The sequence below is a fragment of the Squalius cephalus genome (assembly GCF_949319135.1).
Source record: "Squalius cephalus genome assembly, chromosome: 10".
Taxonomy (NCBI): Eukaryota; Metazoa; Chordata; class Actinopteri; order Cypriniformes; family Leuciscidae; genus Squalius; species Squalius cephalus.
Window position 1 is genome coordinate 44,482,244 of NC_137131.1, and position 11,104 is coordinate 44,493,347.

At 50.4% G+C, this 11,104-nt stretch overlaps 1 protein-coding gene across 1 annotated transcript in view; it reads left to right on the plus strand.

Annotated features, from left to right (window-relative positions):
• Positions 1-11,104, plus strand: part of cacna1ib (calcium voltage-gated channel subunit alpha1 Ib) — a 155,604-nt gene that overhangs the window by 78,019 nt on the left and 66,481 nt on the right. The window contains exons 7-9 of the mRNA XM_079884438.1: positions 3,342-3,684; positions 3,829-3,921; positions 10,338-10,644. Coding sequence (XP_079740564.1) covers positions 3,342-3,684; positions 3,829-3,921; positions 10,338-10,644 — 743 coding nt within the window. The remainder of the gene's footprint in view (positions 1-3,341; positions 3,685-3,828; positions 3,922-10,337; positions 10,645-11,104) is intronic.

The following is an 11,104-nucleotide window of genomic DNA, read 5'->3' on the forward strand; positions in this document are numbered from 1 at the left end:
GTGTGCGTTTGCAGTGTGAGTGTGTCAGGTGTGTGTTTGCAGTGAGAAGTGAGTTTGCAGTGAGACGGGTGTGTGTTTGCAGTGAGAAGTGAGTTTGCAGTAAGACGGGTGTGTGTTTGCAGTGAGTCAGGTTTGTGTTTGCATTGGGAGTGTGTCTGCAGTGAGACAGGTGTGTGTTTGCAGTGTGAGTGTGTCTGCAGTGAGACAGGTGTGTGTTTGCAGTATGAGTGTATCAGCAGTGAGACAGGTGTGTGTTTGCAGTGGGAGTGTGTCTGCAGTGAGACAGGTGTGCGTTTGCAGTGGGAGTGTGTCTGCAGTGAGACTGGTGTGTGTTTGCAGTATGAGTGTGTCTGCAGTGAGACAGGTGTGTGTTTGCAGTGAGACAGGTGTGTGTTTGCAGTGAGAAGTGAGTTTGCAGTAAGACAGGTGTGTGTTTGCAGTGAGAAATGTGTCTGCAGGTGACAGGTGTGTGTTTGCAGTGAGAAGTGAGTTTGCAGTGAGACAGGTGTGTGTTTGCAGTGAGACAGGTGTGCGTTTGCAGTGGGAGTGTGTCTGCAGTGAGACAGGTGTGCGTTTGCATTGGGAGTGTGTCTGCAGTGAGACAGGTGTGTGTTTGCAGTGAGACAGGTGTGTGTTTGCAGTGGGAGTGTGTCTGCAGTGAGACAGGTGTGCGTTTGCAGTGGGAGTGTGTGTCTGCAGTGAGACAGGTGTGTGTTTGCAGTATGAGTGTGTCTGCAGTGAGACAGGTGTGCGTTTGCAGTATGAGTGTGTCTGCAGTGAGACAGGTGTGTGTCTGCAGTGAGACAGGTGTGCGTTTGCAGTGGGAGTGTGTCTGCAGTGAGACAGGTGTGCGTTTGCAGTGGGAGTGTATCTGCAGTGAGACAGGTGTGCGTTTGCAGTATGAGTGTGTCTGCAGTGAGACAGGTGTGTGTTTGCAGTGGGAGTGTATCTGCAGTGAGACAGGTGTGTGTTTGCAGTGAGAAGTGAGTTTGCAGTGAGACAGGTGTGTGTTTGCAGTGAGACAGGTGTGTGTTTGCAGTGAGAAGTGAGTTTGCAGTGAGACAGGTGTGTGTTTGCAGTGAGACAGGTGTGCGTTTGCAGTATGAGTGTGTCTGCAGTGAGTCACGTGTGTGTTTGCAGTATGAGTGTGTCTGCAGTGAGACAGGTGTGCGTTTGCAGTGTGAGTGTGTCAGGTGTGTGTTTGCAGTGAGAAGTGAGTTTGCAGTGAGACGGGTGTGTGTTTGCAGTGAGAAGTGAGTTTGCAGTAAGACGGGTGTGTGTTTGCAGTGAGTCAGGTTTGTGTTTGCATTGGGAGTGTGTCTGCAGTGAGACAGGTGTGTGTTTGCAGTGTGAGTGTGTCTGCAGTGAGACAGGTGTGTGTTTGCAGTATGAGTGTATCTGCAGTGAGACAGGTGTGCGTTTGCATTGCGAGTGTGTCTGCAGTGAGACAGGTGTGTGTTTGCAGTATGAGTGTGTCTGCAGTGAGACAGGTGTGTGTTTGCAGTATGAGTGTGTCTGCTGTGAGACAGGTGTGCGTTTGCAGTATGAGTGTATCTGCAGTGAGACAGGTGTGTGTCTGCAGTGAGACAGGTGTGCGTTTGCAGTGGGAGTGTGTCTGCAGTGAGACAGGTGTGCGTTTGCAGTGGGAGTGTATCTGCAGTGAGACAGGTGTGCGTTTGCAGTATGAGTGTGTCTGCAGTGAGACAGGTGTGCGTTTGCAGTGGGAGTGTATCTGCAGTGAGACAGGTGTGTGTTTGCAGTGAGAAGTGAGTTTGCAGTGAGACAGGTGTGTGTTTGCAGTGAGACAGGTGTGTGTTTGCAGTGAGAAGTGAGTTTGCAGTGAGACAGGTGTGTGTTTGCAGTGAGACAGGTGTGCGTTTGCAGTATGAGTGTGTCTGCAGTGAGTCACGTGTGTGTTTGCAGTATGAGTGTGTCTGCAGTGAGACAGGTGTGCGTTTGCAGTGTGAGTGTGTCAGGTGTGTGTTTGCAGTGAGAAGTGAGTTTGCAGTGAGACGGGTGTGTGTTTGCAGTGAGAAGTGAGTTTGTAGTAAGACGGGTGTGTGTTTGCAGTGAGTCAGGTTTGTGTTTGCATTGGGAGTGTGTCTGCAGTGAGACAGGTGTGTGTTTGCAGTGTGAGTGTGTCTGCAGTGAGACAGGTGTGTGTTTGCAGTATGAGTGTATCTGCAGTGAGACAGGTGTGCGTTTGCATTGGGAGTGTGTCTGCAGTGAGACAGGTGTGTGTTTGCAGTATGAGTGTGTCTGCAGTGAGACAGGTGTGTCTTTGCAGTGAGACAGGTGTGTGTTTGCAGTGAGAAGTGAGTTTGCAGTAAGACAGGTGTGTGTTTGCAGTGAGAAGTGTGTCTGCAGGTTACAGGTGTGTGTTTGCAGTGAGAAGTGAGTTTGCAGTGAGACAGGTGTGTGTTTGCAGTGAGACAGGTGTGCGTTTGCAGTGGGAGTGTGTCTGCAGTGAGACAGGTGTGCGTTTGCATTGGGAGTGTGTCTGCAGTGAGACAGGTGTGTGTTTGCAGTGAGACAGGTGTGCGTTTGCAGTGGGAGTGTGTCTGCAGTGAGACAGGTGTGCATTTGCAGTGGGAGTGTGTCTGCAATGAGACAGGTGTGTGTTTGCAGTCTGAGTGTGTCTGCAGTGAGACAGGTGTGCGTTTGCAGTGTGAGTGTGTCTGCAGTGAGACAGGTGTGCGTTTGCAGTGGGAGTGTGTCTGCAGTGAGACAGGTGTGCGTTTGCAGTGGGAGTGTGTCTGCAGCGAGACAGGTGTGCGTTTGCAGTGTGAGTGTGTCTGCAATGAGACAGGTGTGTGTTTGCAGTCTGAGTGTGTCTGCAGTGAGACAGGTGTGCGTTTGCAGTGGGAGTGTGTCTGCAGTGAGACAGGTGTGTGTGTTTGCAGTGGGATTGTGTCTGCAGTGAGACAGGTGTGTGTTTGTAGTGGGAGTGTGTCTGCAGTGAGACAGGTGTGTGTTTGCAGTGTGAGTGTGTCTGCAGTGAGACAGGTGTGTGTTTGCAGTATGAGTGTGTCTGCAGTGAGACAGGTGTGTGTTTGCAGTGGGAGTGTGTCTGCAGTGAGACAGGTGTGTGTTTGCAGTCTGAGTGTGTCTGCAGTGAGACAGGTGTGCGTTTGCAGTGGGAGTGTGTCTGCAGTGAGACAGTTGTGTGTTTGCAAATAAACACGATTTCTCATCTTACAAATCAATTGTTTATTTTCACTGGCGTGTCTCATTTTCGCTGTAAGGTATCTGTACTTTTACTCCACTATGGTTTTCAGGCACTCTTCAAACATCTCAGGGTTTTGGACACATCTCGTGTTTGACTGTGTTCTTTCTCTCAGCTCCACAGGTGTGGCACTACCTGCTCCGTATTACTCTCTGGATGAGGAAGACGAGCGGCCCTTCATCTGCTCTCTGCCTCAGGATAACGGGATCATGTCGTGTGGAGACGTTCCGGCTCGTCGTGTTTCGGGACATCAGTGCTGTCTGGACGTGGATGATCTCCTGCATCATCAGACTCTGGGTCTCATGACCGAACCCTTCATCAACGCCAGCGCCATCGTACCCGGACTCTGCGTCAACTGGAACCAATACTACACACGCTGCCACACTGGACTCAGAAACCCGCACAAAGGAGCCATCAACTTCGACAACATCGGATACGCCTGGATCGTTATTTTCCAGGTATTTTCTCCTGGGAGACTGCAGAGCTTTCCAGCTCGTATGTTGTGATTGATGTGCTTTGTGCTAAATTTGAACTTATTGGAAGAGAAATCTATTCCCAGAGAACTATATGAAGTGTTTTTCTGCTAATGATGGTGTGTTTAGGTTATTACTCTGGAGGGCTGGGTGGAAATCATGTATTACGTCATGGACGCTCACTCATTCTACAACTTCATCTATTTTATTCTGCTGATTATAGTAAGTACACACACACACACACACACACACACACACACACACACACACACACACACACACACACACACACACACACACACACACACTCTCTCAATCTCACACAGATTTATGAGTCTGTTCTAAAAGAGCAATATAGATTGTTTTATTTGACATGCTGATGATTCTTTTTGCTGATATTGCCTGTCTGATATTCTTAACCAACTAATTGAGCCAGTTCGTCAGTTTGTGAATGATTTTATTATCACTAGATGCATATATTCCTGTGAAATTTAGTTTGTAGTATTTTGTGTAGTTTGTAGTGTAACATGGGCATCCCATAATAACCCGGCAGAGGTTTCTACCTGTTTTGTCAAGTGTGTTTGCAGTGAGAAGTGAGTTTGCAGCGAGACAGGTGTGTGTTTGCAGTGGGAGTGTGTGCAGTGAGACAGGTGTGCGTTTGCAGTGTGAGTGTGTGTTTGCAGTGTGAGTGTGTCTGCAGTGAGACAGGTGTGTGTTTGCAGTGTGAGTGTGTCTGCAGTGAGACAGGTGTGTGTTTGCAGTGGGAGTGTGTCTGCAGCGAGACAGGTGTGTGTTTGCAGTGGGAGTGTGTCTGCAGCGAGACAGGTGTGTGTTTGCAGTGTGAGTGTGTCTGCAGCGAGACAGGTATGTGTTTGCAGTGGGAGTGTGTCTGCAGTGAGACAGGTGTGCATTTGCAGTGGGAGTGTGTGTTTGCAGTGTGAGTGTGTCTGCAGTGAGACAGGTGTGTGTTTGCAGTGGGAGTGTGTCTGCAGTGAGACAGGTGTGTGTTTGCAGTGTGAGTGTGTCTGCAGTGAGACAGGTGTGTGTTTGCAGTGGGAGTGTGTCTGCAGTGAGACAGGTGTCTGCAGTGAGACAGGTGTGTGTTTGCAGTGGGAGTGTGTCTGCAGTGAGACAGGTGTGTGTTTGCAGTGAGACAGGTGTGTGTTTGCAGTGAGACAGGTGTGTGTTTGCAGTGGGAGTGTGTCTGCAGTGAGACAGGTGTGTGTTTGCAGTGAGACAGGTGTGTGTTTGCAGTGGGAGTGTGTCTGCAGTGAGACAGGTGTGTGTTTGCAGTATGAGTGTGTCTGCAGTGAGAAAGGTGTGTGTTTGAAGTGTGAGTGTGTCTGCAGCGAGACAGGTGTGTGTTTGCAGTGTGAGTGTGTCTGCAGTGAGACAGGTGTGTGTTTGCAGTGTGAGTGTGTCTGCAGTGAGACAGGTGTGTGTTTGCAGTGGGAGTGTGTCTGCAGTGAGACAGGTGTGTGTTTGCAGTGTGAGTGTGTCTGCAGTGAGACAGGTGTGTGTTTGCAGTGGGAGTGTGTGTTTGCAGTGTGAGTGTGTCTGCAGTGAGACAGGTGTGTGTTTGCAGCGAGACAAGTGTACGTGAGACTGGTGTGTGTTTGCAGTGGGAGTGTGTGTTTGCAGTGTGAGTGTGTCTGCAGTGAGACAGGTGTGTGTCTGCAGCGAGACAAGTGTACGTGAGACTGGTGTGTGTTTGCAGTGGGAGTGTGTCTGCAGTGAGACAGGTGTGTGTTTGCAGTGTGAGTGTTTCTGCAGTGAGACAGATGTGTGTTTGCAGTGTGAGTGTGTCTGCAGTGAGACAAGTGTGTGTTTGCAGTGGGAGTGTGTCTGCAGTGAGACAGGTGTGTGTTTGCAGTGGGAGTGTGTCTGCAGTGAGACAGATGTGTGTTTGCAGTGTAAGTGTGTCTGCAGTGAGACAAGTGTGTGTTTGCAGTGGGAGTGTGTCTGCAGTGAGACAGATGTGTGTTTGCAGTGGGAGTGTGTCTGCAGTGAGACAGGTGTGCGTTTGCAGTGTGAGTGTGTGTTTGCAGTGTGAGTGTGTCTGCAGTGAGACAGGTGTGTGTTTGCAGTGGGAGTGTGTCTGCAGTGAGACAGGTGTGTGTTTGCAGTGGGAGTGTGTCTGCAGTGAGACAGGTGTGTGTTTGCAGTATGAGTGTGTCTGCAGTGAGACAGGTGTGTGTTTGCAGTGGGAGTGTGTCTGCAGTGAGACAGGTGTGTGTTTGCAGTATGAGTGTGTCTGCAGTGAGACAGGTGTGTGTTTGCAGTGGGAGTGTGTCTGCAGTGAGAAAGGTTTGTGTTTGAAGTGTGAGTGTGTCTGCAGCGAGACAGGTGTGTGTTTGCAGTGGGATTGTGTCTGCAGTGAGACAGGTGTGTGTTTGCAGTGTGAGTGTGTCTGCAGTGAGACAGGTGTGTGTTTGCAGTGGGAGTGTGTCTGCAGTGAGACAGGTGTGTGTTTGCAGTGGGAGTGTGTCTGCAGTGAGACAAGTGTGTGTTTGCAGTGGGAGTGTGTCTGCAGTGAGACAGGTGTGTGTTTGCAGTGGGAGTGTGTCTGCAGTGAGACAGATGTGTGTTTGCAGTGGGAGTGTGTCTGCAGTGAGACAGGTGTGCGTTTGCAGTGTGAGTGTGTGTTTGCAGTGTGAGTGTGTCTGCAGTGAGACAGGTGTGTGTTTGCAGTGGGAGTGTGTCTGCAGTGAGACAGATGTGTGTTTGCAGTGTGAGTGTGTCTGCAGTGAGACAAGTGTGTGTTTGCAGTGGGAGTGTGTCTGCAGTGAGACAGATGTGTGTTTGCAGTGGGAGTGTGTCTGCAGTGAGACAGGTGTGCGTTTGCAGTGTGAGTGTGTGTTTGCAGTGTGAGTGTGTCTGCAGTGAGACAGGTGTGTGTTTGCAGTGGGAGTTTGTCTGCAGTGAGTCAGGTGTATGTTTGCAGTGGGAGTGTGTCTGCAGTGAGACAGGTGTGCGTTTGCAGTGGGAGTGTGTCTGCAGTGAGACAGGTGTGTGTTTGCAGTGGGAGTGTGTCTGCAGTGAGACAGGTGTGTGTCTGCAGTGAGACAGGTGTGTGTTTGCAGTGGGAGTGTGTCTGCAGTGAGACAGGTGTGTGTTTGCAGTGGGAGTGTGTCTGCAGTGAGACAGGTGTGCGTTTGCAGTGGGAGTGTGTCTGCAGTGAGACAGATGTGTGTTTGCAGTGTGAGTGTGTCTGCAGTGAGACAAGTGTGTGTTTGCAGTGGGAGTGTGTCTGCAGTGAGACAGATGTGCGTTTGCAGTGGGAGTGTGTCTGCAGTGAGACAGGTGTGTGTTTGCAGTGGGAGTGTGTCTGCAGTGAGACAGGTGTGTGTCTGCAGTGAGACAGGTGTGTGTTTGCAGTGGGAGTGTGTCTGCAGTGAGACAGGTGTGTGTTTGCAGTGGGAGTGTGTCTGCAGTGAGACAGGTGTGCGTTTGCAGTGGGAGTGTGTCTGCAGTGAGACAGATGTGTGTTTGCAGTGTGAGTGTGTCTGCAGTGAGACAAGTGTGTGTTTGCAGTGGGAGTGTGTCTGCAGTGAGACAGATGTGTGTTTGCAGTGGGAGTGTGTCTGCAGTGAGACAGGTGTGCGTTTGCAGTGTGAGTGTGTGTTTGCAGTGTGAGTGTGTCTGCAGTGAGACAGGTGTGTGTTTGCAGTGGGAGTGTGTCTGCAGTGAGACAGGTGTGTGTTTGCAGTGGGAGTGTGTCTGCAGTGAGACAGGTGTGCGTTTGCAGTGGGAGTGTGTCTGCAGTGAGACAGGTGTGTGTTTGCAGTGGGAGTGTGTCTGCAGTGAGACAGGTGTGTGTCTGCAGTGAGACAGGTGTGTGTTTACAGTATGAGTGTGTCTGCAGTGAGACAGGTGTGTGTTTGCAGTGGGAGTGTGTCTGCAGTGAGAAAGGTGTGTGTTTGAAGTGTGAGTGTGTCTGCAGCGAGACAGGTGTGTGTTTGCAGTGGGATTGTGTCTGCAGTGAGACAGGTGTGTGTTTGCAGTGGGAGTGTGTCTGCAGTGAGACAGATGTGTGTTTGCAGTGGGAGTGTGTCTGCAGTGAGACAGGTGTGCGTTTGCAGTGTGAGTGTGTGTTTGCAGTGTGAGTGTTTCTGCAGTGAGACAGGTGTGCGTTTGCAGTGTGAGTGTGTGTTTGCAGTGTGAGTGTGTCTGCAGTGAGACAGGTGTGTGTTTGCAGTGGGAGTGTGTCTGCAGTGAGACAGGTGTGTGTTTGCAGTGGGAGTGTGTCTGCAGTGAGACAGGTGTGCGTTTGCAGTGGGAGTGTGTCTGCAGTGAGACAGGTGTGTGTTTGCAGTGGGAGTGTGTCTGCAGTGAGACAGGTGTGTGTCTGCAGTGAGACAGGTGTGTGTTTGCAGTATGAGTGTGTCTGCAGTGAGACAGGTGTGTGTTTGCAGTGGGAGTGTGTCTGCAGTGAGAAAGGTGTGTGTTTGAAGTGTGAGTGTGTCTGCAGCGAGACAGGTGTGTGTTTGCAGTGGGATTGTGTCTGCAGTGAGACAGGTGTGTGTTTGCAGTGTGAGTGTGTCTGCAGTGAGACAGGTGTGTGTTTGCAGTGGGAGTGTGTCTGCAGTGAGACAGGTGTGTGTTTGCAGTGGGAGTGTGTCTGCAGTGAGACAAGTGTGTGTTTGCAGTGTGAGTGTGTCTGCAGTGAGACAGGTGTGTGTTTGCAGTGGGAGTGTGTCTGCAGTGAGACAGATGTGTGTTTGCAGTGGGAGTGTGTCTGCAGTGAGACAGGTGTGCGTTTGCAGTGTGAGTGTGTGTTTGCAGTGTGAGTGTGTCTGCAGTGAGACAGGTGTGTGTTTGCAGTGGGAGTGTGTCTGCAGTGAGACAGGTGTGTGTTTGCAGTGGGAGAGTGTCTGCAGTGAGACAGGTGTGCGTTTGCAGTGGGAGTGTGTCTGCAGTGAGACAGGTGTGTGTTTGCAGTGGGAGTGTGTCTGCAGTGAGACAGGTGTGTGTCTGCAGTGAGACAGGTGTGTGTTTGCAGTATGAGTGTGTCTGCAGTGAGACAGGTGTGTGTTTGCAGTGGGAGTGTGTCTGCAGTGAGACAGATGTGTGTTTGCAGTGGGAGTGTGTCTGCAGTGAGACAGGTGTGCGTTTGCAGTGTGAGTGTGTGTTTGCAGTGTGAGTGTGTCTGCAGTGAGACAGGTGTGTGTTTGCAGTGGGAGTGTGTCTACAGTGAGACAGGTGTGTGTTTGCAGTGGGAGTGTGTCTGCAGTGAGACAGGTGTGCGTTTGCAGTGGGAGTGTGTCTGCAGTGAGACAGGTGTGTGTTTGCAGTGGGAGTGTGTCTGCAGTGAGACAGGTGTGTGTCTGCAGTGAGACAGGTGTGTGTTTGCAGTATGAGTGTGTCTGCAGTGAGACAGGTGTGTGTTTGCAGTGGGAGTGTGTCTGCAGTGAGACAGGTGTGTGTTTGCAGTGGGAGTGTGTCTGCAGTGAGACAGGTGTGTGTTTGCAGTATGAGTGTGTCTGCAGTGAGACAGGTGTGTGTTTGAAGTGTGAGTGTGTCTGCAGCGAGACAGGTGTGTGTTTGCAGTGGGATTGTGTCTGACAGGTGTGTGTTTGCAGTGGGAGTGTGTCTGCAGTGAGACAGGTGTGTGTTTGGAGTGGGAGTGTGTCTGCAGTGAGACAAGTGTGTGTTTGCAGTGGGAGTGTGTCTGCAGTGAGACAGGTGTGTGTTTGCAGTGTGAGTGTGTCTGCAGTGAGACAGATGTGTGTTTGCAGTGGGAGTGTGTCTGCAGTGAGACAGGTGTGCGTTTGCAGTGTGAGTGTGTGTTTGCAGTGTGAGTGTGTCTGCAGTGAGACAGGTGTGTGTTTGCAGTGGGAGTGTGTCTGCAGTGAGACAGGTGTGCGTTTGCAGTGGGAGTGTGTCTGCAGTGAGACAGGTGTGTGTTTGCAGTGGGAGTGTGTCTGCAGTGAGACAGGTGTGTGTCTGCAGTGAGACAGGTGTGTGTTTGCAGTGTGAGTGTGTCTGCAGTGAGACAGGTGTGTGTTTGCAGTATGAGTGTGTCTGCAGTGAGAAAGGTGTGTGTTTGCAGTGGGATTGTGTCTGCAGTGAGACAGGTGTGTGTTTGCAGTGGGAGTGTGTCTGCAGTGAGACAGGTGTGTGTTTGCAGTGTGAGTGTGTCTACAGTGAGACAGGTGTGTGTTTGCAGTGGGAGTGTGTCTGCAGTGAGACAGGTGTGTGTTTGCAGTGTGAGTGTGTCTGCAGTGAGACAGGTGTGTGTTTGCAGTGGGAGTGTGTCTGCAGTGAGACAGGTGTATGTCTGCAGTGAGACAGGTGTGTGTTTGCAGTGGGAGTGTGTCTGCAGTGAGACAGGTGTGTGTTTGCAGTGGGAGTGTGTCTGCAGTGAGACAGGTGTGTGTTTGCAGTGGGAGTGTGTCTGCAGTGAGACAGGTGTGTGTCTGCAGTGAGACAGGTGTGTGTTTGCAGTGGGAGTGTGTCTGCAGTGAGACAGGTGTGTGTTTGCAGTGGGAGTGTGTCTGCAGTGAGACAGGTGTGTGTTTGCAATGTGAGTGTGTCTGCAGTGAGACAGGTGTGTGTCTGCAGTGTGAGTGTGTCTGCAGTGAGACAGGTGTGTGTTTTCACTGTCTTTCTCTCTGAATCTCGGCCTAACTTCACAGGTGGGCTCTTTCTTCATGATAAACCTGTGTCTGGTCGTCATAGCGACTCAGTTTTCGGAGACGAAGCAGCGCGAGCACCAGCTGATGCAGGAGCAGAGAGACGCCTGTCTGTCCTCCAGCACACTGGCCTCGCGGGCCGAACCCGGCGACTGCTACGAGGAGATCTTCCAGCTCGTCTGCCACGTGCTCCGCAAGACTCGCCGACGCCTCGCTGCGTTCCTCAGAGCGCTCTGCCGAACACACACACTCCAGCAAACACAGGAGAAAACACACGCCAACGGAGGGAGAAACAGCCTCCAGCAACACGGTGAGTGGAGGAGGGGGATTGAACAGTCACATGATGGAGTGTGTAAGGACCCTAATGAAAAGAAAATATATTTCCCAATATATGAATGATCTATAAATGAAACGATATAACAGTATGTTTGAAAATATACTGAATAACATATAGATGTGTATGTGACCAGATATGGTACTGCATTTGTAATATACTGCAGATATATTTACATGTATAGAGAACTATATAATGTATATATTTCTTATATTTTATAATTATTTACATTATAAATGTTTCAATTTTCAAGCTAGCTAACAAAAGCACAAGTACACCTGCATGTATTAAAGTATTTAGCCGAGAGACTATCACTGTGCTGAGGAGTGCACAGCCATTACTCTTAATATAGTAATTATAATCTTAATGGTATTCGGCCAATCGTCAACCGAACACAGGCTCGACTCTTCAGCACAAATCAGACATACCAGAAAAC